Source organism: Megascapheus bottae, chromosome 15, assembly GCF_031878675.1.
Source record: "Megascapheus bottae isolate mThoBot1 chromosome 15, mThoBot2.hap1, whole genome shotgun sequence".
In the NCBI taxonomy this organism is placed as follows: domain Eukaryota; kingdom Metazoa; phylum Chordata; class Mammalia; order Rodentia; family Geomyidae; genus Megascapheus; species Megascapheus bottae.
The window spans coordinates 57,128,879-57,152,692 of NC_143523.1; the positions used below are offsets into that span (position 1 = coordinate 57,128,879).

The 23,814-nt window shown below is 41.8% G+C and overlaps 1 protein-coding gene and 1 pseudogene across 2 annotated transcripts; one reads left to right on the forward strand and one right to left on the reverse strand.

Annotated features, from left to right (window-relative positions):
- The first annotated feature begins 328 nt into the window (after nucleotides 1–328).
- LOC150054416 (zinc finger protein 280B-like) lies at nucleotides 329–6,191 on the forward strand. Of its 2 annotated transcripts, XM_090346769.1 has the most exons (4): nucleotides 329–443; nucleotides 617–708; nucleotides 2,071–2,204; nucleotides 4,311–6,191. In XM_090346769.1, exon 4 carries the CDS (start codon nucleotides 4,358–4,360, stop codon nucleotides 5,867–5,869), a length of 1,512 nt encoding a protein of 503 aa, XP_090202895.1. In that variant the 5' UTR covers nucleotides 329–443; nucleotides 617–708; nucleotides 2,071–2,204; nucleotides 4,311–4,357; the 3' UTR covers nucleotides 5,870–6,191. The 2 variants fall into 2 exon arrangements, with proteins under 2 accessions (XP_090202895.1, XP_090202893.1); XM_090346767.1 differs by lacking the exon at nucleotides 2,071–2,204.
- A 13,025-nt stretch (nucleotides 6,192–19,216) lies between these two features.
- Nucleotides 19,217–20,714, reverse strand: LOC150054417 (3-hydroxyacyl-CoA dehydrogenase type-2 pseudogene; annotated as a pseudogene).
- Nucleotides 20,715–23,814: the final 3,100 nt, after the last annotated feature.

Below are 23,814 nucleotides of genomic sequence, written 5' to 3' on the forward strand. Positions count from 1 at the left end.
TCTGCAGAAACAGAACAGAAGGAAGTAATCGCTAGAAACAGATTCTGGCACGTGTGGCTCACACCTGTGATCCGAGCTCCGGGGTCTGTGATCTATCTGGGTAGGGACTTGATCAGGATGCAAAGACTGAAGCTCCATTCAGAGGGCCAGGGTGAAGGTCAAGGCCCTGGTGTGTCGTCCCTCCAAGGAGGCCCAGGGCGCAGGCGTGTTCCAGTGACAGTCTTCACGACCTATCAGATCGAAGCGTCTGGAGTCCCACCCACCACACGTGCGTCTATACCCGGCAGCCAATCACAGGCGACCTGGGCTCGAGCCGTGGCAGAGAAGCCGTAGTCAGGCGCCCAGGGCTCGAGGAAGATTCTAGACGTAGGCGTTGCCCCTTGCCGAGCGCCTTAGCGACCGGGACTCCCGAGGACCAGGGCAAGGTGTGGTGCCGCGCCAAGGTGAGCGGAGGCGGGAAGGGCCCCAGCCGCAGCCCCTCGAGTCAGGGCGCCTCCCACGCCGTCCGTTGGCCGCCGAGCGGCCTTTGTGGGGTAGGGGCGGCCGTGAGGCCTCTCCCCGGACCGGGCCTCCCCACGGCCCTCTCGCATGTCACCGTTTCTCTCCCGTTATTCAGGACATTGCTTCGACCAGGCAGGGATCGCAGTAGGAAGAGGTCACCTGGCTCCTGACGCTTGGCCCAAGCCAGACTCGGCCTCGACTGTGGTGGTAAATATCATTCACTCAGACCCTGTCCATGAGGGCACACATGTAATCCCGCCACCGGGGATCTTGCGTTTCAGGCCACCTGCACTGCATAGGGAGGCCCTAACTTAGAAAAATAACACAAAGTAAATCATAGAGGCTGGGCACTGGTGGCTCCCACCTGTAATCATAGCTACTTGGGAGGCTGAGATGGGAGGAGCATGGTTCAAAGGTCACCCAGGCAGACATAGCCATGTCAGTCGTGGGGCTTGAATTCTGGGCCTGGGGGCTGTCCCTGAGCACTTCAGCTCAAGGCTAGGGCTCCACCTACCTGAGCCACAGTGACACTTCCGGTTAGTTGGAGATAAAAGTTTCCCCAACTTTTAGTGCCCTGGCTGGCTGGCTTTGAATCACTATCCTCAGATCTCAGCCTCCCGAGTAGCTAGGATTACAGGCGTGAACCACCACGCCCATGACACTTTTATCTCCAGTTAACCACCAAAAATCTGGAAGGGGAGCTGTCGCTGAACGGGTAGGGCACTAACCTTGAATAAAATAGTTTAGGAACAATACCTAGGCTCTGAGTTCAAGCCCCAGCTCCACACAATCTAATGTGTAAATAAGTAAGGATGTGACCTTCACTTGCTTGCGAAATTTTCAAGTTCTTGAAAGTTTCGATGGACATCTGAGGTAAGCTAGACATCACTATATGAAATTTTCAAGTTCTTGAAGGTTTCAACGGACATCTGAGGTAAGCTAGATATCACTTCAGCTTTTTTCTGAGTCATTTGTTGGAAGTAAGAATCTCATGGCCTTTCCTGCCAAGGCCGGCTTCAAACTACAATCCTCAAATCTCAGCCTCTTGAACAGCTGGGATTACATTTTGAGAGTAAAACATTCTTTGGGTTGAGGCCATTTCACTTTAATTTCTGCCTCCATCTTCATATCACAGTCCCTTTCCTTCCCTTTTTTTTTTGAGATGTACTTTATATTCCTCCCTCTTTCTTTCATTTTAAAATGAAATCAGTAATATTTTTATTTGGCATCTTTTTCGCAACTTTAGAATTTCTTTTGCAATTCCCAGGAAGCATGTAACTAGTAAAAAAAAAAAGTGGGGGGGACTTTTTTGACAAGATAAATTACCTTAATATTTTAAGGCCTATCATAGTGTTGGAGGGTATGTAACTAAAAGGACAAAGAGACTGAATTATTTGGAGTATACTTAAATGTTAAGATATGAGTGAACCTAAATATAGTTCAGTTTGGAGATAGGGACATTATTGGGAATGGAAATTAGAATTACCTGCTAACAGCTAACATTTATAATATTAGGATGTATTATGATTTCTTTGTTAAGCAACTTGGGCTTCTTTTTGTTTTTGCCAGTCCTGGCGCTTGAACTCAGGGCCTGAGTACTGTCCTTGTGCTTTCTCAAGACTACAGCTCTACTACTTGAGCCACGGCACCACTTCTATATATGTAGTACCGAGGAATTGAATTTTGGTCTTTGTGCCTGCTAGGTGAGCACTCTACCACTCAGCCAAACTCCCAACCCCAGCAAATTGGTTTTTTTAATTTACTTTTCATTAAATAGTTATATAAAGGTGTTTCAGTTCCAAAGCAGACAATGCGTACAGTGCATCTTGATCAATGACCCTTTCCATCATTCACCTCTCCCTTTCCCCATCTTATCCCTACTGTCAAGTTATGTAGCTCAGTTTTTACATAGTGTACATTGAATGCAGTGACTGTATCTGCTCACTCTACCTCTCTCCATTCATGTATCATTGTATTACTAACTTTAACTCCACATTTATTTGGAAGCTGGGCAACTATGGCTCATGTCTGTGATCCTAGCTACTCAGGAGGCTGAGATCTGAGGATCATGGTTTAAAGCCAGAGGGGGCAAGAAAGCCTTTTTTTTTTTGGTCTGTCAGTTGACTTGAATTCTGGGCCTGGATGTTGTCCTTGAACTCTTCAGCTCAAGGCTACCACTCTACTACTTGAACTACAGTGCCACATACGGATTTCTGGTGGTTAATTGGAAATAAGAGTCTTATGGACTTTAGTGCCTAGGCTGGGTTTGAACTGTGATTCTCAGATCTCAGCCTCCTGAGTAGCTAAGATTACAGACATGAGCCACCAGGGACTGGCTAGTCTGTGAGAGATTCTTATCTCCAGTTAATTATCTGGTACTGTGGCTCAAGTGGTACAATGGTAGCCTTGAGCAAAAAGAAGCTCAAGGACAGTGCCCAGGCCCTGAGTCCAAGCTCCAGGACCAGCAAGGGAAGAAAAAAAAAGGATGTCAAGGAATACAGATGAAATCCCTTGAATTTATTACTTAGAATTGTAGAAGTGATCCTTAGAAGAAGGTTGGATTTGCTAGCAGTTCTCCCACACCACACTTGATAATCATTTAAGGTTGTCAATGCTGGGAAATTGCTATAGTAGTTATTGGCTACAGGACATGGATGATGATAAACATCTGCTATGCATCCAAAATTTCCACACATAAAGAGCTGTCTGACCAAAATGTCATTACTGCTTAGGAGGTGAAACACGTGTTAAGTAAGTGACTGCTATATGCAAGCAAACCATATCTATATAAGGAGAATGTTGACTGCAACAAGCCATGTTTTCAAATCTGGCTCATATTTTTGTGACATTTCTTACTGAATAATTATTTAAATAGTCTTGAATTTGTACTTGTAAATTATATAGTAATATAATTACTATTGAACTCAGCCTGCAGGCTGTCCCTGAGCTCTTGGCTCAAAGCTATTGCCCGACCCCTGGGCCTGGGTATTGTCCTTGAGTTTTTGCTCAAGGCTACCACCCTACCCTAGAGCTAAGCCCTACTTCCTGTTTTCTAGAGGTTAATTGGAGATAAGAGTCTCAGGTTCTTTTGTGCCCTTGTGCCTGGACTGGCTTTGAACAGGCAATTGCGCATGCACACGCATGTGTGCCAGTACTGGAGCTTGACCTCAAGGCCTGGACTCTTTTTGTGTGTGGGGGGGTCATGTGTCATGGGGCTTAAGCTGGGCCTGGGTGTTGTGCCTGAGCTCTTGAGCTCAAGGCTGCTACCCTACCGCTGAGCCTGGACATTGTCCCTGAGCTCTTGAGCTCAAGGCTACTGCCCTACTTTTGAGCCAACCCCCACTTCCCATTTTCTAGAGGTTAACTGGATATTAGATTCTCAGGTCTTTTTGTGCCCAGGCTGGCTTTGAAATGCAGTCCTTAGTTCTCAGCCTCCTAAGTAGCTAGGATTATAGGTTTGAGGCACTGTGCCGGGCCAAGGCCTGGGCTCTTATTTGCTTCAAGCTAGCCCTCTACCACTTGAACCACAGCTCCACTTCCATCTTTTTTGGTAGTTAATTGGACATAACAGTTTTACAAATTTGCCTGCTTGGGCTACTTTCTAACCTTGGATCCTCACATCTCAGCCTCCAAAGTAGCTAGGATTACATGTGTGAACTGTTAGTACTCAGCTGTCATTTTCAAGCTGCCATTTAATCCTCAGTGTACTTCTTTGTTGAGTGCAGACACTACAATTGTCTCACAGTTTGGAGAACATTGAATAAAGGAATGTATTTTGTATACTTACTGATGTATACTTTCTTACATAGGTGACAGTTTATATAAAGGCACTGTGCAAGAATTAAAACATTAAAAAATGGATCAGCTGTATTTATTAAGTGAGGAAGAACAAGATGCAGAACTACAGAAAAGCTCAAAAGCAACCCAACAAGAAGAGGATAAGGATGCAGACGTGGTCTTCGTTGGTGTAATTTCGAAGTCAAAACCAGTTGTTTCCAATATTTTGAACAGAATCAACCCAGGGTCAAGAAGAACAATGTATAATCACCTAAGAAAAGATACTAGACTGCAGCCTACAAGTTATATGAACCCTACATCAGAAACAAGATCACCATCTGAATCAGCCAGTCCTAGCATTACTAAGCCTTTATGTAAATCTAATTACAAAAATGACTCACTACAAGTCATGCCCACTAGGTCCTCAGAGTGTTCTCCTGTGGTTACCCTCACAAGTTCATGCCATCACGCAGAAGGAGCAGCACCTTCAGTGAAAAGTGTGAGCGAAAATCCTCGTGTGGCAAAGCGTCGACGTACCACTTCTAAAAGAAGGAGCACAAATCGAAAAAGAGCTAAACCTACTGATAGACACATAGGAAAACGTTCTACAGCTTTGTCTCTTTCCGGCAATATTCAAGCAGTAAATCCTCAGCAAAAGCCATCCTCAAATGAGGTTCATGCCTCATTAAGTCTTGTCCAGAGTGGGCCACCAACAGCCTTTCATTTCAAGCCAATCAGCTTAAATGTTGATAGAGCAAATGGAGGGACAAAATCAGACTTCTCAAGTCTAGGACATGAGAACAAGGCCTCTGATCCCAAGAGAGGAAAATTGATTCTTTTACTTGATGATTTCTACTATGGACGTCATAAGGGACATGGACGTGCAGGACAGAAAACTCTCATACACTTTAAATGCTCCAGATGTCAGAAAGTTCTAAAAAATATGAAGTTTATGAATCATATGAGGCACCATTTAGAACTTGAAAAGCAGAGTGACAACTGGGAAAATGATATCACGTGCCAACACTGCCACCGAAAATTCCCCATGCCTTTCCAGCTGCAGTGTCACATTGACAAAGTGCATTCTCCTCAAAAACACTCAAATATCTGTAAAATCTGTGAATTGTCATTTGAAACAGATCAAGTTCTCTTACAACACATGAAGGACAATCATAAGCCTGGGGAGATGCCTTATGTGTGTCAGGTTTGCAAATATAGGTCATCAGTTTTTGATGAAGTGATAGCACATTTTAAAACGCGCCATGCAAATACTAACTATCTACTCTGTCTGTTTTGTCTCAGAATTTTCAGAACTGCACCAACATACACGTGTCATTATAGGGGGCACTGGGAAAGGTGTGCCCATCAGTGTTCTAAATGTAGGTTGCAGTTTCTGACTTTCAAGGAGAAAATACAGCACAAGACCCAATGTCACCAAATGTTTAAGAAGCCTAAGCAACTAGAAGGATTGCCTCCTGAGACCCAAGTTGTGATTCAAGTGTCCCTGGGTCCTTTTCAGCCAGGACCAATGACAGCATCATCTATTACTGTGAATATATCTGACTTTGAGCCATCTCCCCTTCAAAACTAAAAGGAAAATTTCAAAATAGCCCAGTACTTCTACTTCTGGTAAGCCGAAAGTAAAATTTTAAAATCTAAAGTAAAATCCCCATAGAAATAAAAACCATTCCTCATTCACTAGCACCAAAATTATCTGAAGATTTCCCTTATTTTTTTTAGTACTGGGGTTTGAACTTGGGGCCTTGGGACTACACCCCCAGCCCTGAAGAAGTGTTTAATTTTATTTTAGAGCCTTTAGTGATTATCGTATACTTAAACATGCTAAATTGGAGACATCACAATTTTTTGAAATGGCATATTGCTTTTTATGATGTACAGGAAGCCTGCTTGTATTTGCAATAATTATTGTAGTTTTGACCAAATACAGTCAAAAGTTTTTTTGAATAAGATATTCAAAAATTTTAATTTCACATGTTCAGTTAATAAGGAGGCATTCTAATGAATTTCAACTTATTTCAAGTTTTTCCCCACATTTTTTTAAAACAGGGCCATAGTGTAAAATCTGGGCTTTAATGGGGCCAGTGTTCTACCACTTGAGCCACACTTCCGGCTCTCCTTTTATTGTTTCTTTTGGAGATAGAAGAACATGTATTTTACTGTATGAAATGTGATTATTTTATCTATGCCTCCTGAGTGACTAGGACTATAAGCTAGAGCCACAGGAGCTTCCAACCTTTTGATTTTCATCAATTGTTTTTAGTATGAAGTTTCATTTTGACATATTCGTATGTGCATGCATGCCTTGCACCTTGATGTACCTTATTCCCTCCATCACTCTTCTTTACCACCAGACCCCATTTCCTAAATGGTCTCCATAAGCTTCATTGTTCACTTTCACACATGTACATTTCAAACAAAAATTATTTTGACAATATTCATCGTCTCTCAACCTCTTTGTTGCATCTCTACTTTCCCACTAATGCCCACATTCCTGAAGTACCTGTTTTACAGTTTTACATTCCCATCCTTCATTTCTCTTAGTGTATGCTAATTGCTTACAGGAGGATTTCACTTGGTATTTCACATTATATATATATATATATATATATATATACATATATATATACACACACACACACAATATTTTAATCAAATTGATTTCCTCATTCATACTTGCCCACACCTAACACCTCTTATGCTCCAACAGCTTTTGATTGGCTTCATTTTTCTACTTCCATCACACATGCAATGTATTTCATTATTCACCCTCTAGCATTCTCTTTACCACCTCCCATCCCCTCCAGCAGAACACATAAAACCTCTCTACATGGACATGTTACACTGAGATAATCCTAACCTGCTTTAGTTGGGATGCATTTACCAATCTCTTTTTAGAAATCTTCCATACTCATATACATATACATATGGTCTTCTCTGTGTGTTTATCTTGCATATCTAACATCCACCTATGAGCAAAACCATGCAAAATTTTTGATACTTCTGAGCCTGACTGCCTTTGCTTAACATGATATTCTCAAATTCAATATATTTTCTTTTAAATAATGAAAATTCATTCTTTATGGCATTCCATTGTATGCGAACATCACATTTTATTGATGGATACTTTAATTGTAGGTGTCAGACACTGGGGCTTTTCCCATAGCTTAGCTCCTGTGTATATTGCTGCAATCAACTTCATTGTGCTAGTCCCAGTGGTTTTGCTGGACAGTACTTATGTTTTCAAGTTTTTTTGAGTAGTCCTTTATGAGCTTTCTGGTTTTTTTGTTATTTATCTAAGCAATGTTATTTTATGTTGAAAAAATGTATTGGATATTCAGATTGCAATTTTATAAAATTTGTGAATATTTTTATTTGCTGTTTTGCCAGAGAAAATGTTATTGCCAACAAAATTACATGTAAAAATATCAATTATGGTAATAAAATTGTTTTGAAAACATATTTTCTATTTTGATTTTATCAATACTTACATTTAATTTTAGGTTTTATTTACTGTCTTACCAGCTGTGCTCATTTTGTCTTAGGACATTGGCCACAAATTCTAAACAATGATATGTCTGAGTTAATGAGGTTCTTGTTTTATGTTTAAATAAAAAGATTACTATTTTGAGTAAGTACATTGCTCTTGGAGAATTTTTACTTATATGTTTAGAATAGGTGAGGAAAAGAGTTTAAATTTATCCATATATAAGTTACAGTGAGGTAATAACCCAGGGTTTACATTCCTATATCACAATTATAAATAGTCTTTTTTTAAAAACTGAAATAGTACTTACCAGAGTCACATCACTGTGGAAGTTTTAGAAGCAGGTTGGTGAGTTTTGAGGCCAGGCAGTGCTACACTACATAGTAGACCTTGTTTCAAAAACCCAAAAAGAAAAAAAGATCTTACCCTTTGTTTTAGCAAAATCAGCCCACTTGGGTTAGAATATTGTAATTATGTGGAATCCAATTTCTTTCTCTCTCTTCCTCAGATGTCAGTCTTATACATGTTTTTGATATTCTTTTCAAAATATCACCATACTTTTAACATTTTATCAGGTTTACCTTGTTTGAGAAAATCATACTTTTCTTAATTGATGTGGTTGATCCTATTTATTGTACTGTCCTTGCATATTAAATCATCCTTCATTCCATTAATAAATCCCACTTGATCCTAGTGAATTATCTTTATGTGCTGCTAGACTTGGTTTTAGAAGTCTTTTGATAGTCATTTTTGCATCTGAGTTCATTTACATGTGTATCTGTATATTATCTTAATACGATGGAGATGTTGGCCTTACAAATTATATTTGGAAGGATTTATTTTTGTAGAAATATTTATAGGAAATTGATGCTTCTGCTTTCATATATATTCATACACATACATATATTGAAATATATGTACATATGTATGCAAATCTCATTGAAATTATACACCATAGAAAGTACTGGACTACCTTTTAATACATCTCATTTTCATCATTTAACAGTTTATATAGCAGTAAATTCATGTTATTTGAAAGTCAAATGATTTCTCCATAGTTTTTTTTCTAATGTATTCCTTTGGCGTATTTTTTTCTTAATTACTTTGGAAAGTTAGACTTTCTTTTAGATGCATTTCATCATGTTTTGATTTCTTGCTATAGCTTTATTTTCTTGTTAAACTCTGTTGATTCTGGAGTATAACAAACTGTTCCTAACAAATGATCTTCAAAAAAGCTCTCACAGTCTCTGCACGTCTTATTATCTAGGATCAGGATATTTTGATTTATCTGCTTTGACACTTCCCAGTGCACCTCAGAACCTGTGTCCTAAGGCATGACATTTAACCAGAGCTGGCCTCAGTCTTTTTCAGCCTATAGCTTTTTCCTTTTCAGGGAGAAAATGGGGTGTACATCCATGCATTTGATATAGATCCTTTTGAACAAAACCTTCCGAGAGCATAAAATGTGAATAATTCCTGAATTTCCTTCCTGAATTCATGAAGTTCCTATTAATTGATCTGATGAACATTGGGAAAGTTCTATGATTCTATAAAACCAAAAATATAAAACAACCTTCCCAATTCTGTGCTCAATTAATGCTTTGACTCATCTGTTTTGACTGTCCAGTGGTCTGAAAACTCCAAGGCTTTGGTTCCAATATGAAGCTGTATGTCGGTCCTTTACACACAGTCCTGTCTTCTAGACCCTTTTGTCTTTGAGAAAATAAGGCATGTGGCAAACTGGTGATATAAAAGTATTTTAAACAACAGAGTCATCTGAGAACATCAAATGCATCCAAGTCATGAATCTCACTCTTGGGTTCCTCAACTTGCCATTGAACTTGTTCAACACAATTTTTGTGCTTCCTTAAAGCCAAGGTTTTATAACTAAGACAATGAGTAAATACAGAACAAGTCCTGAAAGAGATGCCTGTCTTCAGGGACCTTACTCATCAATGCACTAAGCAAACTAAGTAAATAAGGGTCAGATAAGTGGTAGGGCCTTCCCACAGCTCCTCTCCCTGAGGACTCATAACTGACATCAAGCACTCCACCACTCTAACACTTCTATTTTTTCCCCTAATGCTAGGATTGGCCATGGCTTATGTACATCTACTTTACTACCTGTGTGCCAACTCTACTTTGGAGTATGCCTACTCTTTCTGTCTGCACACTGTAAGGAAAGAGTTGGCAGTGTCATCTAGAGTCTCCTAGGTAGCAGTAGGCAGCTAGTTCTAGCTGAGCATTCAGCAGGGAGGTGGAACCTGTAAGACAGTCAGCAGTTGTAATAACCTAACTGACTCAAATCTCTCCCTCACACAAGTATTCGGTATTAATGCTGAAAGTAAACTATACAACTTGTGGGTGGGAGAGGGAGAGTAAGACTGGGAGAGAGGAAGGAAAAGGATGGCATTGTTCAAAAGAATGTAGTCTTTACCTGAATTATGTAACTGTAACCCTTCTGTTCACAACATAACAAAAAAAAATTTGAGCCAGGAGCATAGCCTAGTGGTAGAGTGCACACCTAGCATACACTAAGCCCTGAGTTCGATTCCTTGGTACCATTAAGTTTCATAATACCTTGCTTCATCCTGTAGTACATTGCTTAATTTCCAGTGTTTTTTGGGGGGGGAGGGAGGGGAGGTGTGGTTGTGAGGCTTGAGCAAAGGGCCTGAGTGCTGTCCCTGAGCTCTTCAGGTCAAGGCTAGTGCTCTACCACTTTGACTCACAGTGCCACTTCCAGATTTTGGTGGTTAATTGTATATGAATCTCACAGACTTTTGTGCCTGGGCTGCTCTGAAACTCGATCCTCAGATCTTAGCCTCCTGAGTAGCTAGGATTACAGGTCTGCCACCAGCACCTTGGCTCATTTCCAGTGTTTTATAGTATAATTTGTCATGCTACATGAAAGGTATGTAAATACTACTCACTGAGTGCTGTTCCATCAAATAGACAGCAAATATTTCTGCAAAAATAGTTTAGTTTTGGTGTTTTATCAGAAACAGTAATGATTATTTTTGAAATTTTAATTTTATTATATTTCAGTAGTTGTATAAAGGGATTACAATAAAATGTCAGTTTTTACAATGCATCTTGACTAATATCACTCCATTCATTCTTCTTCCCCATCTCTCCCAATACTTTCCCACCAGTTTTCCTAGTTTCAGAGTATACAGAGAATATTATGATCACATTCTCTCCTCTTCCTCTGATTTACTTACCATCTCCACTTGATTCCCATCCCCTTGCAAACTTCAAGTTATCAGCTGCCTTGTATATATGATGAAAAAATGAGTTGTTTTAAGTAGTCATACCATTTGAATTCTCCCCCTGCATATACTACACTTCAGTTAATATATGTATGTTCATGTGCAAATGACCTTGTATGAGTTTTACTTTAAATTAGGTCCTTTGTCTCCCTGGGCATGATGATATAATTTTTCCAGGTCCATGTGATATCATTCCTGATGGATGGGTAAAATTTCATTTTGCATATGTATCACAATTTCTGATCCACTCATCCATTAAAAGGCATCTAGACTGTTTTTATACTTTGGCTAATGTGAATAGTGTAAGAGTGTACACAGTTTATCCCAAATGGCTTTACTGTACCCTGACCTGTAATCCTTTATATAAATGTCCAGAGTAGTATCTATCAGCTATAGGGTAGCTCTACATTTAGGTTTTTGAGAAATTTCCAAACTACCTTCCACAGTGGTTAAACCAGGTTCCATTCCCACCACCAAGGTATTAGGGTTCCTGTTTCCCCATATCTATGACAACATCTCTTGTTCATATTCTTTTCCTTTTTGTTTTTGGTAGATCATGGGTCTTGAACTCTGGGCCTGGGTGCTGTCCCTGGGTTCTTCAGTTCAAGGCTACCTGCCCTACCCCTGGGCCTGGGTGCTGTCCCTGAACTCTTTAGCTCAAGGTTACCATCCTACCCCTGGAGACACAGCACCACTTCCGGTTTTCTAGTGGTTAATTGGAGATAAGAGTCTCATGGTCTTTAGTGCCAGGGATGGCTTTGAAATGTGATCTTAAGATATCAACCTCCTGAGTAGTTAGGATTACAAGCATGAGCCACCGTACCTAGCTTTTCTTGTTCATTTTCTTGATAGTGATTTTAACTGGGGTGAAATAGCATCTCTTATTTTGATTTGTTATTCCTTTGTGGTGGAGATACTGAGCATTTCTTAAGGTGTGTCTACTGGCCACTTTTACTTTGGAGGAGTCCCTATTTAGTTCATTTGCACATTTATAAGTTGAGTTGTTGACTGACTCACTGAGAGTTTAGTTTCTTGAGCTCTTTGTGTATTTTGTATACTAGGTCATTGTATGATATACAGCTGGTGAAAATCTCTCATTCATGTTAAGTTAGAAACATTTAAGTTTGATGCAATCTCATTTGTCAATTCTCTCTCTGGACCTTTTATCAAAAAGTTTCTGCTTATGTCAAGAAATTTCTCTTATTCTTTCCTGTAGTTGTTTCAAGATTGCTCTTGCAATTGGGAGCCCTCTGTGTTTCAACATAAATTTCTGGATTGTTTTCTTTATCTCAGTGAGTGACACTGATATTGTGATGAGCATTGCATTAAATTTCCAGATTTTCTTGGCAGTAGTGCTATTTTAACTGTATTCTGTCAATCCAAGAACATGATGATTGATCCATATGTTAATGTCTACTTCAACTTCTTTCTTTGAGGATTTATAATTCTCATTGTATAAGACATTCACTTCCTGGTTTGTTGTTTTTGCTGTTGTTTTTAAAAGAGTATTGAAAATGGAGTTGAATGACCTCACTTTCAATCATCAAATTTTTGGTATACAGGAAAGCTACTGCCAAATCTGGGGCTTGAACTCTGGGCATTGTCCTTCAGCCACAGCACCACTTCTGGCTTTTTCTATGTGTGGTAGGCAAGCACTCTACCACTAAGCCAAACTCCCAGCCCAAAGCTACTAAATTTGTGGGTTATGTTTACATCTTTCTACTTTGCCCAAGTTATTTGTCATCTTCAAGAGCTTAGTAGTAGTCTCTAGGGTCCTTTAGACACAGGATCATGTCACCTGCAAATAAGGAGTTTGTCTTCCCTTTTTATATCCCCTATTTGTATCCCATTTTTGTCTTTCTCTTGTCCTGGCGCTCTGGCTAGGAATTTCAGTACTATGTTAAAAGTTTGTAGAAAGTGGACATCCTTGTCTTGTTCCTAATTTTAGAGGAAATCGTTTTAGTTTTTCACTGTTTAATATTGTTGTTTGCAGTAAGTTTGTTATAAACAGACTTTAGACTATGTTGAGAAATGTTTAATCCCATCTAGCTTCTGTAGAGACTCTCTAAAGGATGCTGGACTTTGTCAAGTGCTTTTTCTGCATCTGTTGCGATGATCATATAATTCTTGTCCTTAGCTCTGTTATTAATTTATATATATTGAACCAGCCTTGCATGCCTGGAATGAAACCAACTTGATCAACAATATAAGATTTTTTTTTATTAGTTGTTGAGTTTGAGTTTAGTATCTATGTCCATCAAACAGATTGGTCTACAGTTCTCTTTTTTGTTGGCTCGCTGTTTGGTTTTGGGCTAAGTGTAATGCTGGCTTCATAAAACAAATTTGGTTGTGATGATTTTCTGCCTCATAGAAGAGTTTGAGAAGTGTTTTGTTTTTTTTTTTCAAGTGTAAAAGTATTTATTACGCACAGTGGGTGGATGGTGGCCAATTACAAAATGGTCATCAGGCTCCCTGCAAGGGGCATAGTGTGGGACATATCACATCAGGGAAATGGAAACCTATGCTGTAAAAGGAGGCCTAACTCTGGGCCCACCGCTCATTCCCTGGTCTTGGGACTGCACCTGGCTGAGATGGTGCCTGCCGCCCAGTTGGAAGACGTGGCTGTGGTTTGTAAGGTCACCTATGGATCGAACCCTTCTGCCCACTCGGACAACACATGCATCCTACTTCCTCAATGAGAGTACCACCCCCGCCCCTGCCCACCTTTGTGCTGATAGGCTCCTGCACCCTATATTAGCTGAATGGACTGGCTTCCTCAACAAATGAGCTCCTGCTTTGACTGGTCTCCATGATGCGGCTGATTGTCCTCCAGTGAGGGAGGGCTGGGTATGGGCGGTCAGTCGGCCCTCTCCTTTCTCGGCTCGTCCTGGTTGAGACATGTTCTCTCTATCCCTCCCGCGGGTCAGGAGGGACCAAGGAGTAAAAACTCCAACATCTGGCGCCCAACTTGGGGCAGGAAAAATGTGCTCATCGAAGTGAAACTGTCAGTGAATAGAGCCAAACAAGTTACGAGGTAAGGGTCTCTCTGAAAAGATGGGGCAATCTCACAAAGCATGAGGACTTGGAGCTCAAGGCGTTGAGATTTATGCTTAAAAGCCGAGGTTTGGAAATCTCGGATTCCCAGGCTGAGAAGGTCTGGGAGGCCTTAATGCGTGCTGCGCCCTGGTTAATGGTGGCCAATCTTTTCAATTGGGCCACCTGGAATCATGTAGAACACGTGGTAAGAAGGAGGGAGATTAACCTGGGAGAGGACCCTCTCCTCGGGGTCTACCTGACTTTGTCAGCCCTAAAGACCTGCTTCTATCCTGACTCACTTAAGGATACATCTAGGGACAGTGAAGATGCCCCTAAGGTGGCCTCAAACGGCGAGCCAGCTGGGGAAACTTTGAGTGCTCAGGGTCACGGCGAGTTAGCCCTTCCACTGATCCAGAGGAAACAGGTTTAAAGCCTCGCCCTGAGGAGGGATTGTTGGTCCCCTTTGATTCTGGGGCCAGGCTCTTGAGCCTTACACCAAGTGCTCCTGCCCCGGAACTCGTGGCGGACGACTGGGGTATGGAGTGACCCCCCACATATTACTATCCCTCTTCCCGAGAAAACTCTTCACCACTTCGTGTTAAACAGGAAGATGAGGGTAAGCCACCATTCTATAAAATCAGTGGTGACTCCTCCCCACCATGTATGGTTTTCCCGGTAAATGCTAACTCTAGGGGCAATAGACCAGCTCTATGGTATCCCTGGGAGGCCCAAGATTTAAAGGAGCTTAAAAAAGTGGTCTCCAAGGATGGGCCTAATTTGCCCTGGGACGACAACATCCTCCAAGGCCTGTCTCTCCAGCAGTGCACTACCCAAGACTGGAAAAATTTAACCAAGGCTCTGCTCCCTAGTACCCTGTACCTCAAATGGTGTGCCTTTTTTTAAATGAGGAGTGCCCTGCTCAGGCCGAGAGGAACCAGGCTGTTAATCCCCTGGTCACTGTGACTTATGGGATGCTATCAGGATCCAGTGATCACTTTTCCACAGGCCTCCAGCAGGCTGTTATCCCTGCCCCCTACCAAGAACAGGTGTGGGCTTTGGGACTGGCTGCATGGAAAAAAATGGAAGAAGGCTTCTCAGAGCCTCCAACAGCAGGAATTACTCAGAAGGCTACTAGGATCTTGCCACCCTTATAGAAAGAGTAGAGCGGAGCCTTCAAAGAAAGTTCCCCCCAGTGGGCCTCTCCGAGATCAGTTTGTCAAGATGCTGGTCTGGGAGGGGATGACCGCAGACCACAAACTGGCCTGTGCAGGAATGAAGGAAAGATTTATGGGAGGTAGATAGTTGCCACTAAGGATGTAGGCACTTGAGCCCACCAGTCACAGACGCTGGTTGCGGACCTACAAGCCCAAATGGCTTCACTTGCAGAGGTGCTTTCTACCGCCCTTACCTCTTTCAATGGAGCGGAAGAGGAGTCTGTTATGGATGTGGTCAGCAAGGCCACTTCAAAAGAGATTGCCTAGGGGTCGGATAAGACCTGATCCCCCACAGGGACATCTTTCAAGCCAGATCAAAGGGCAAACTCCACCTAAAACACCCTGTCCCCGATGCAGGAAGGGATTTCATTGGCAAAGAAATTGTACATCTAAATTTGACATCAAGGGAAATCCTTTAAACTAATGATGGGGCACCCTCCACCCAAAGGAGGCATCTCATCTAGAGATCCATCTAGGGCTCACCGGACCATCCCAGTAGTCGCAGGGATTAGGCCAAAAATGGATATGTTCATAGCAGGGGAAAAGGTTCTACTGCCTGATTGACGCCAGAGCAGATCGGACAGTACTGAGAAAGGAGGTTCCCCCCGAGTGGAAATTGATTCCCGGACCCCAGTTGTTAGGGGTGGGGGGTGACATCAAGTCTGAAGAGGCCAAGGACTGGCTCCCTTGGAAGGATGTGGATGGCAGCCAGGGGGAGGTGCGCCTCTAGTGCTGTCTAGCCTAACAGCCAACTTACTGGGACAGGATATTTTGGGAGAGGCAGAGGCATTCATCACCACAGTCCATGAAAGGATATATAATGATACCCTAGAGGAAGAGGATCAACAGCAATTCTGCCTATCAGGCCATCTTAGTAACTATAGGGGGGACCCGCCTTTGGAGGCTGCAAGGCAGAACACTCCTGCACCCCGTGTAAGGCCTCACCCCCAATCCTAAAGGCCACTGTTCCTATCGTCCCCCCATCCAATGGCTTCCGGGCCCTCCAGTTTGGGAGGAACAGTGGTCGCTTCCTTTATATAAATTACAAAAACTAAGAGAGATAATATATGAACAGCTGACTATAGGGCATATCAGGCCCTCTTTAAGCCCTTGGAATAGTCCTGTGTTTGTCATACAAAAGTCCTCGGGGAAATGGAGAATGTTACAGGACCTAAGAAAGATTAATGAGCAGATGGTTGCCTTGGATCCCCTCCATCCCTTGAGACTTGACCCTCATTGTGATTGATATCAAGGATTGCTTCTTTTCTATTCCTCTAGATCCCTGGGATTGTGAAAAATTCGCCTTCTCTGTTCCCTCAGTGAATTTCCAGGGGCCAGATGAAAGATATGAGTGGGTGGTGCTGCCTCAAGGCATGACCAATAGCCCAGCCTTTTCTCAACATTATGTTTCACAAATTCTGCAACCCCTTTGGAGGAGATCAGACATAAATATATATGTATACATGGATGATATTATTATTGGGACAACTGATGAGATATTAAACTTTGCCTGTAAGGAACTTCAGATTCTTTTACAGAAAGGAGGATTGCATATATCTAATGACAAAGTACCCCTTTAAGACTCTGGGAACTGAACTTAGACTGGACTCTGCCTCTCCTCTCAAACCCCAATTACTCTTCCAATCATCCTACACCTTGGTAGAGTTACAGAAATTGTTAGGTGAGCTCAATTGGCTGAGATCTTGGCTTCACCTGCCTATGGAAGAACTCCTGCTTTTTGATTCTTTAAAGAATAAGGCCCCTACAGATGTTGTTACCATGACCCCATCACATCAATTGATATTTAATAAGATTCAGATAACATTAAATGCAGCACAATTGGCTCATTATAATCCCCAATGCTCCCTCTGTCTCTGGATTCTCCCCGACTCTAACCTACTTTCTGCAGCAATTATTCAGCTAGGCGAGCCTCTTCAATGGATACATGTGTCGGTAGGAGGAGCTCCTAGAGTTTATTCACAACTTGACCAGTTGGCTGACCTAGTAATTAAGGGTAGAAATATTTCCCTGAGGCATTACGGTCAAGATCCAGAAGTGCTGATAATCCCCTACCGGTTGTCAGACTTAGGGTGGGTCAGAAGAAAACATGATCAGGTTGCCACTGCCTTGGAAGGTTTCATGGGAAAGGTGGATTGCCATTATGGTACTTCCAGATGGCTGTCATCATTCTCAAGGTTACAATGGACGCCCCCCCCCATACTATTTTCCACTAGGCCCCTCCCTGGAGCAGAACATGTATTCACAGATGGGGGAAAGGCGGGATCTGCCATAGTGATATGCTCTGTCTCTCTACCAAAGAAAGGAAAGACATCCACTATTTTGAGCCAGTCACGGGATCTGCACAGTTTAAGGAGCTGTAGGCAGTTGCCTTGGGCCGTAACCTATGTTCATGGATCAATGAACTTGTTTTCTGATAGCCTATATGTAGTCAATTTGCTACCAACCTTAGTGTCAACCTATATAAAACTGGACCAAAACCCAATTACTCCCTTAACGATTCAAATCCCTGTTAAACAAATGAGCTAAACCCATTTTTTTTTTTTACAGCATCTCAGGGGACACCAGGATTTGCCTAGGAGGCTGACGTGAGGAAACGAAATGGCTGATCAATTGGTAACCAATGGGATTATTACAGCTACTGCTCAGCTTCACCAGGACCTTCAATTAGCTCAAGAGTTACATGAACTGACTCACTTAAATTGGAGAGAGTTGCATCAGAGATTCCCCCTAGTCTCTATAAAAGACTTGTAAATCGTGCATGCCGTTTTTACAAGTCCCACCTCTACAATCCCTGGGGCCTCAAACCTAATGTTATCTGGCACACTGATGTAACCAACTATGCACCCTTTGGAAAATTAAAATACATATTTATGTCTGTAGATATTCATTCACATGATTGTTGGGCTACTGCGCATTCTGGCAAAAGAGCCCAACACACTGAAAGCCATTTTTTACAGTGTTTTGCTGTCTTGGGTTTACCCCTACAGGTTAAAATGGATAATGGGTCTTGTTTTATGAGCAAATCATTACAAAATTTTTTTCATACTTGGAATATTAAACATACCACTGGGATACCATATAATCCCAAGGGACAGGCTATAATTGAGAGACACAATAAGACCATAAAAAAAATCAACTAATAAAAAAGGGGAGGCAACACCCATGATCAATTGAGGACAGGCATGCTTACACTAAACATTTTAAATTTTTCCAGGGATCAGCCTGATTGCCTTTCAGAGACATTGGTCTAATCAGACAACTTATTTAAAGGTTGAAGTCCATTGGAGGGATCCTCTTACTGGATCATGAAGAGGCCCTGATCCCCTCATTAGTGTGGGGAGACGATTTGGATGTGTCTTCTCAGTGGGAGAACCAAACCCAATTTGGGTACCGGCTAGAGGTTTAAAATATTGTTAGCAAACTAAAAAATAATTACCCAAGAGCACCCCCTCTTGAGGTATGATTTTCTTTCTCCCTCTCAGGAATGATGAGACCATACTGGATATTCTGCCTACTTGTGTTTGGATTCCTCAGAGTTGCCTGCCTTCTCATCCTGGGCATCATTATCCACGCCGCCCACAAAGACATTCAACGATTACCTTCTCCCCTTCGTGGGCCACTTGCCTCGGTTCCTTGTATTTCACATCTTATGTGATAAGCTCCTTCAGTTTCTTAGAGATCAATTCAGGTTAAAAATTATTCAGCTAATGGTAGTCCGGCAACAATATGCTGTGCTATGAGATGCGGACTGGGAACCCTATGAGGTTGGCCTGGGCCCTTACCAGGATGTACAGGTGTAGACCAGAGGATAGAAGGGTTTCCTTTGTGAACTTTGGCCATCTCCCGTACTTAAAATCTCCATTTGGGTCTGCCAACCTTACAGGTGAATTGCCTTAAGAGCTAGAGTGGTAGTCAATGACGGGTAAGATCCCCAGAGGAGGACAACCTAAGGCAGGCACACCCTTGAGTAAGGCAAGCACCTGCTAATGAAACAAATAAGGGGGAGATGTGGAGCACGTCACATCAGGGAAATGGAAACCTATGCAGATCCCAAGCAATGGATAGTATCAAAACAACTATGGCTGCCTTGAATACAGAATATTCAGCTTGTCCAATCTGGCCCTTAAAGGCAGCCACACTGGCAGTATTGATGAAAACCCCACATTCGCCTCCTTGGTTTGCTTCATTCTGGCCCATCTCATTAGCAGCCAGGCAGTTCCTACAGGGACCTGTGAGATTCACATTGACAACTTACCGCAAGTCTTCCAAAGAGTGGGCCATGTTTTTTGTTGTTGTTGTTTTTTTGTCTGTCCTGGGGCTTGGGCTCAGGGCCTAAGCACTGTCCTTGGGCTTTTTTTAAGGCTAGAGCTCTACCACTTAAGCCACAACACCAATTCTGGCTTTTTCTTTGCATGTGCTACTGAGGATTTGAACTCAGGTCTTTGTGCATGCTAGGCAAGCACTCTACCAGTAGGCCAAACTCCTGGCCCCTAGCCATGTTCTTTTTTGCATTGTATGTGTTAATGGCCACTGCAATGCCTGCACAGTTGACCACCATATCTACACAGCCAAACTTTTATTTTGCTAGATCCAGGGTTACTTGAACCTCCTCAGAGTTTACATCAGCTGGGCAAAGAGGCAGCTCTTTCCTAAGTTCTGGGCCTCACTATCTGAGTTGGGCAAGTCCAGAAGCACAGCAGAGGAACCCTGTCTCACCAATTGCTTGGCACTGGCCAAGCTAAGGACAGAGGCTCCGCTGATTATTATAGTGACCAATCCCTTCATGTTGCAATAGGCTGCAACCATCTTGCTCCACCTTACCAATGTGTTAGTTTTTTTTTTTTTCTTTTGGTCAGTCATGGGGTTTGAGCTCTGGGCCTGGGCACGGTCCCTGAGCTCTTCAGCTCAAGGGTATCGCCCTACCCCTGGAGACAGCACCCACTTCCATGTCAACTGGGATAAGAGTTTCACAGACTTTATTGCCCAGGCTCGCTTTGAACTCCTATCCCCAGATCTCAGCATCCTGAGTTCCTAGGATTACAGGCGTGAGCCACTGCACCCAGCTTCAGTGTGTTAGTTCTTTAAATGTCTTTTAGAATTCAACTGTGAGACAATCAGGACTCCATTTGTCTTTGTTGGGAGTTTATAACAGACCTGTTGAAATGGCTAACTGCTGGCTCAGTTTTGGTACACTGATGTTATCTAAGAGTGCATCCATTTTTACAAGATTTTCCAGTTTGTTGGTGTAAATTATTCCCTCATAATACCTCGAATTTTACTCATTTTTGTTGTGATATCTCTTTTTTCATTCCTGATTTTATTTGGGTGATTTTTCTTTTTTGGGTCACATTTGCTAAAAGATGATCAATTTTGTTTGATGTTTCCCCCCCCCTCTCTCTCTCTCCCTCCCTCCCTCCCTCCCTCCCTCCCTCCCTCCCCCCCCCCTCTCTCTCTCTCTCTCTCTCTCTCTCTCTCTCTCTCTCTCTCTCTCTCTCTCTCTCTCTCTCTCTCTCTCTCTTTGGTCTCAAGGCTTAAAAATCTAGGCCTGGGCATTGACCCTGAGATCTTCAACTCAAGGCTAGTACTCTACCACTCTGAGCCACAGTGAAACTTCCAATTTTCTGGTGGTTAATTGGAGTTGAGTCCCATGGTGTTTGATGCCTGGGCTGGCTGAACCTCAATTCCTAGATCTCTGCCTCTTGAGTAGCTAGAGTTTCAGGTGTCAGCCACCAGTGCCCAGCATTTTTTTTTTTTTTTTTTTGCCAGTCCTAGTAACTGAACTCAGGGTCTGGGTACCATCCCTGAGCACTTCTGCTCAAGGCTAGAGCTCTGTGACTTGAGCAACAGAACTACTTCTGGCTTTTTCTGTGTATGTGGTACCAAGGATGCGAATCCAAGGCTTTGTGCATGCTAGGCAAGAACTCGACCACCAGGCCACATTCCCAGCTTGGAAGTGTTTTTAAAGAAACAACCTTTTTTTTTGTTGATTCTCTGTATAACATTTTATATATTTCATTTATTTATGATCTAATCTTTATTATTTCTCTTGCTATGCTAGTTTGGGGATTTGTATTATTTTTATTTTCTAGGACTCAGATATACAATTATTAATTTGAGGTATCTTTAATTTCTTGTCGTAGGTGCTCGTTGCTATAAACTTTCCTCTTATTTACTGTCTTAGCTTTGTCCCAATGGTTTGGCAATGTATGTTCATTTTTATTCGATTCCAGGAATTTTGCAAGTTCTTTTCTTTTCTCCTTAATGACCCACTATAATCTCAGCAATGTGTTGTTCAGTCGCCATGAATTCTGTTATTCTGTGTCTTTTTTTGTTGGTAACCATTATTATTTTTTTTCATCAGGAGGGGCAATTTCAATTTTCTTAAACTTAGACATTGATACTATTTTGGAGAATGTCCCATGAGCTGCTAAAAATGTGTTCTATATAGCTGCTGGGAGAAATATTCTGTAGATATCCATTAGGTCCAACTGGTCTAATCTGAGGTCTTAATTTCTCAATGGATGATATATCCATTGGTGACAATACTGTGTCAAAGTCTACCTATCACTGTGTTTGGATCTCTGTGTTATTTTATGGCCACTCCTATTTGACAAAGTTGGGTGCTCCACGGCATCTGAGGCACAGACATTAAGAATTGTTACATCTTCCTGATGGAGAACTCGTTTCATTAAAATAAAGTGGCTTCTAATTTTAAAATCTGCTTTATCAGATATTCGTATTGCTATTACAACCTGCTTACTGTGACTTGCAGCATTGTCCTGAGTGCAGGGTAAGTTCACAGAAAAATTCCACAGACTTTCATCCTCTTCCTGTGCAGCTGGGGAGTGAAGCCCTCACTGTTGTAGTTGAGTAGCCTTCTTCCTCGATTCCTTTGCAGTGAAGAGTGGCTTGTATAGTTAGCATTAAGTTCTTTTGTTTACTGCTTCTCTGGAGCCATCAGAACATAGCATTCACCATCTGTATCATCATTTATGTCACTTCCCAAGCTTCTAAGGCCCCCAGATCTGTAACTGCAGCTTTATTTCTCTCCACTTGTACAGTGACTACATGGGTCTCAGGAGAATATAAGAAGAAAGATCTGCAGTGGCAGTTCAGCATTTCTACAAAGCCGTGGATCTGTGCATCTAAATAATATTGTGACCCCTCCCCAACTCTTTTTTTACAGACTTAAGATTTACTACTTTAACCCATAAGGAAAATATTCTTGTTATATTTTATTGCCTTTAAGTAGTTGTACAAAGGAGCTCCTTCCCTCCCATGCCCTCCAGAAAGACTAGGAGGCCTCTACTCCAAAAAACTGGCAGCTCTTGGAGACTAAAGTTGCCTCTGAGTTCCCACTGTTCAAACTTCAAATAGTTTTCTCACAATCTACTATAAGAAGGCCTGTATAGCTCTCAACCTGGCTAAAAGATTAATCTTAAGAGGTAACAGAGCCAATTTTCTGCCTTAAATGACCTCCCTAAAATAGCTTCCTAAATGGAACTGTATGGTAACTAGTGTTGGTAATACCACCAAGATCAGAAGATTCACTGATATCCTAGCTAAAACTATGGTTTTTGGTTCAATATAAAGGGGAAACAGAAGTCTGGGTTATGTATCAGAAGGCCCAAAATAAAGTTGTTGAATATGTCTTAAAAAGTATATTAAGGGTTGAAGTTATGAAAGGTTCATACGTATAATTAAGTTGGCTGTAATTTATCAGTCACTAAATGTTGTAAGGGTGAAAAGTTAATACTGATGTTACATCAATGTATTTGTGTGTGTGCATGTGTATGAGTGTGTGCACATGTACACGCATGCGTGAGTGCACAGTCCATTACTAGAGTGTCAACTCAGGGCATGGGAGTTATCCTTTAGCTTTTCTGCTCAAGGTGAGCCCTCTACCACTTGAACCACAACTCCATTTTTGGCATCTCTTAGTTCATTGGAGATAAAAGTCTCTTAGACTTTTTTCCCTAGGCTGGATTCAGATTATGATCCTCAGATCACCACTCAACAGTCTTAAAATATTTTTCTTTTTAATATTTGCAAAATAAATAAATAGCTCAATCTTTATTTGTTAAGGTAAAACTTTACTTTTACTAGGCTTCTAACTATCTAGAAAACTGAGTCCTAACTAAATCAGAATTGATTTCTTTGTTTGTATAAAAGTCTCTTATATTAAGTGACTATAAATTAAGGTACAGTTAAATGTGTGGGCTACATATCTAAGCCTTAGTTAAGTGTTTTGCAAAAAGTTACTGAATACTAGCATTTGCCTGTATTTTCTGTTTAGTAAACAAATGACTGCCAAGTGCTCTCTAAAGGATAGTCATTGATTGAGGAGCATGGTCTAGGGGTAGTGCTTGCCTACTAGCATGCACAAAGCCCTGGGTTTGATTCCTCAGTACCACATATACAGAAAAAGCTGGAAGTGGTGCTGTGGCTCATTTGACAGAGCACTAGCCTAGAGCAAAAAGTGTTCAAGGAC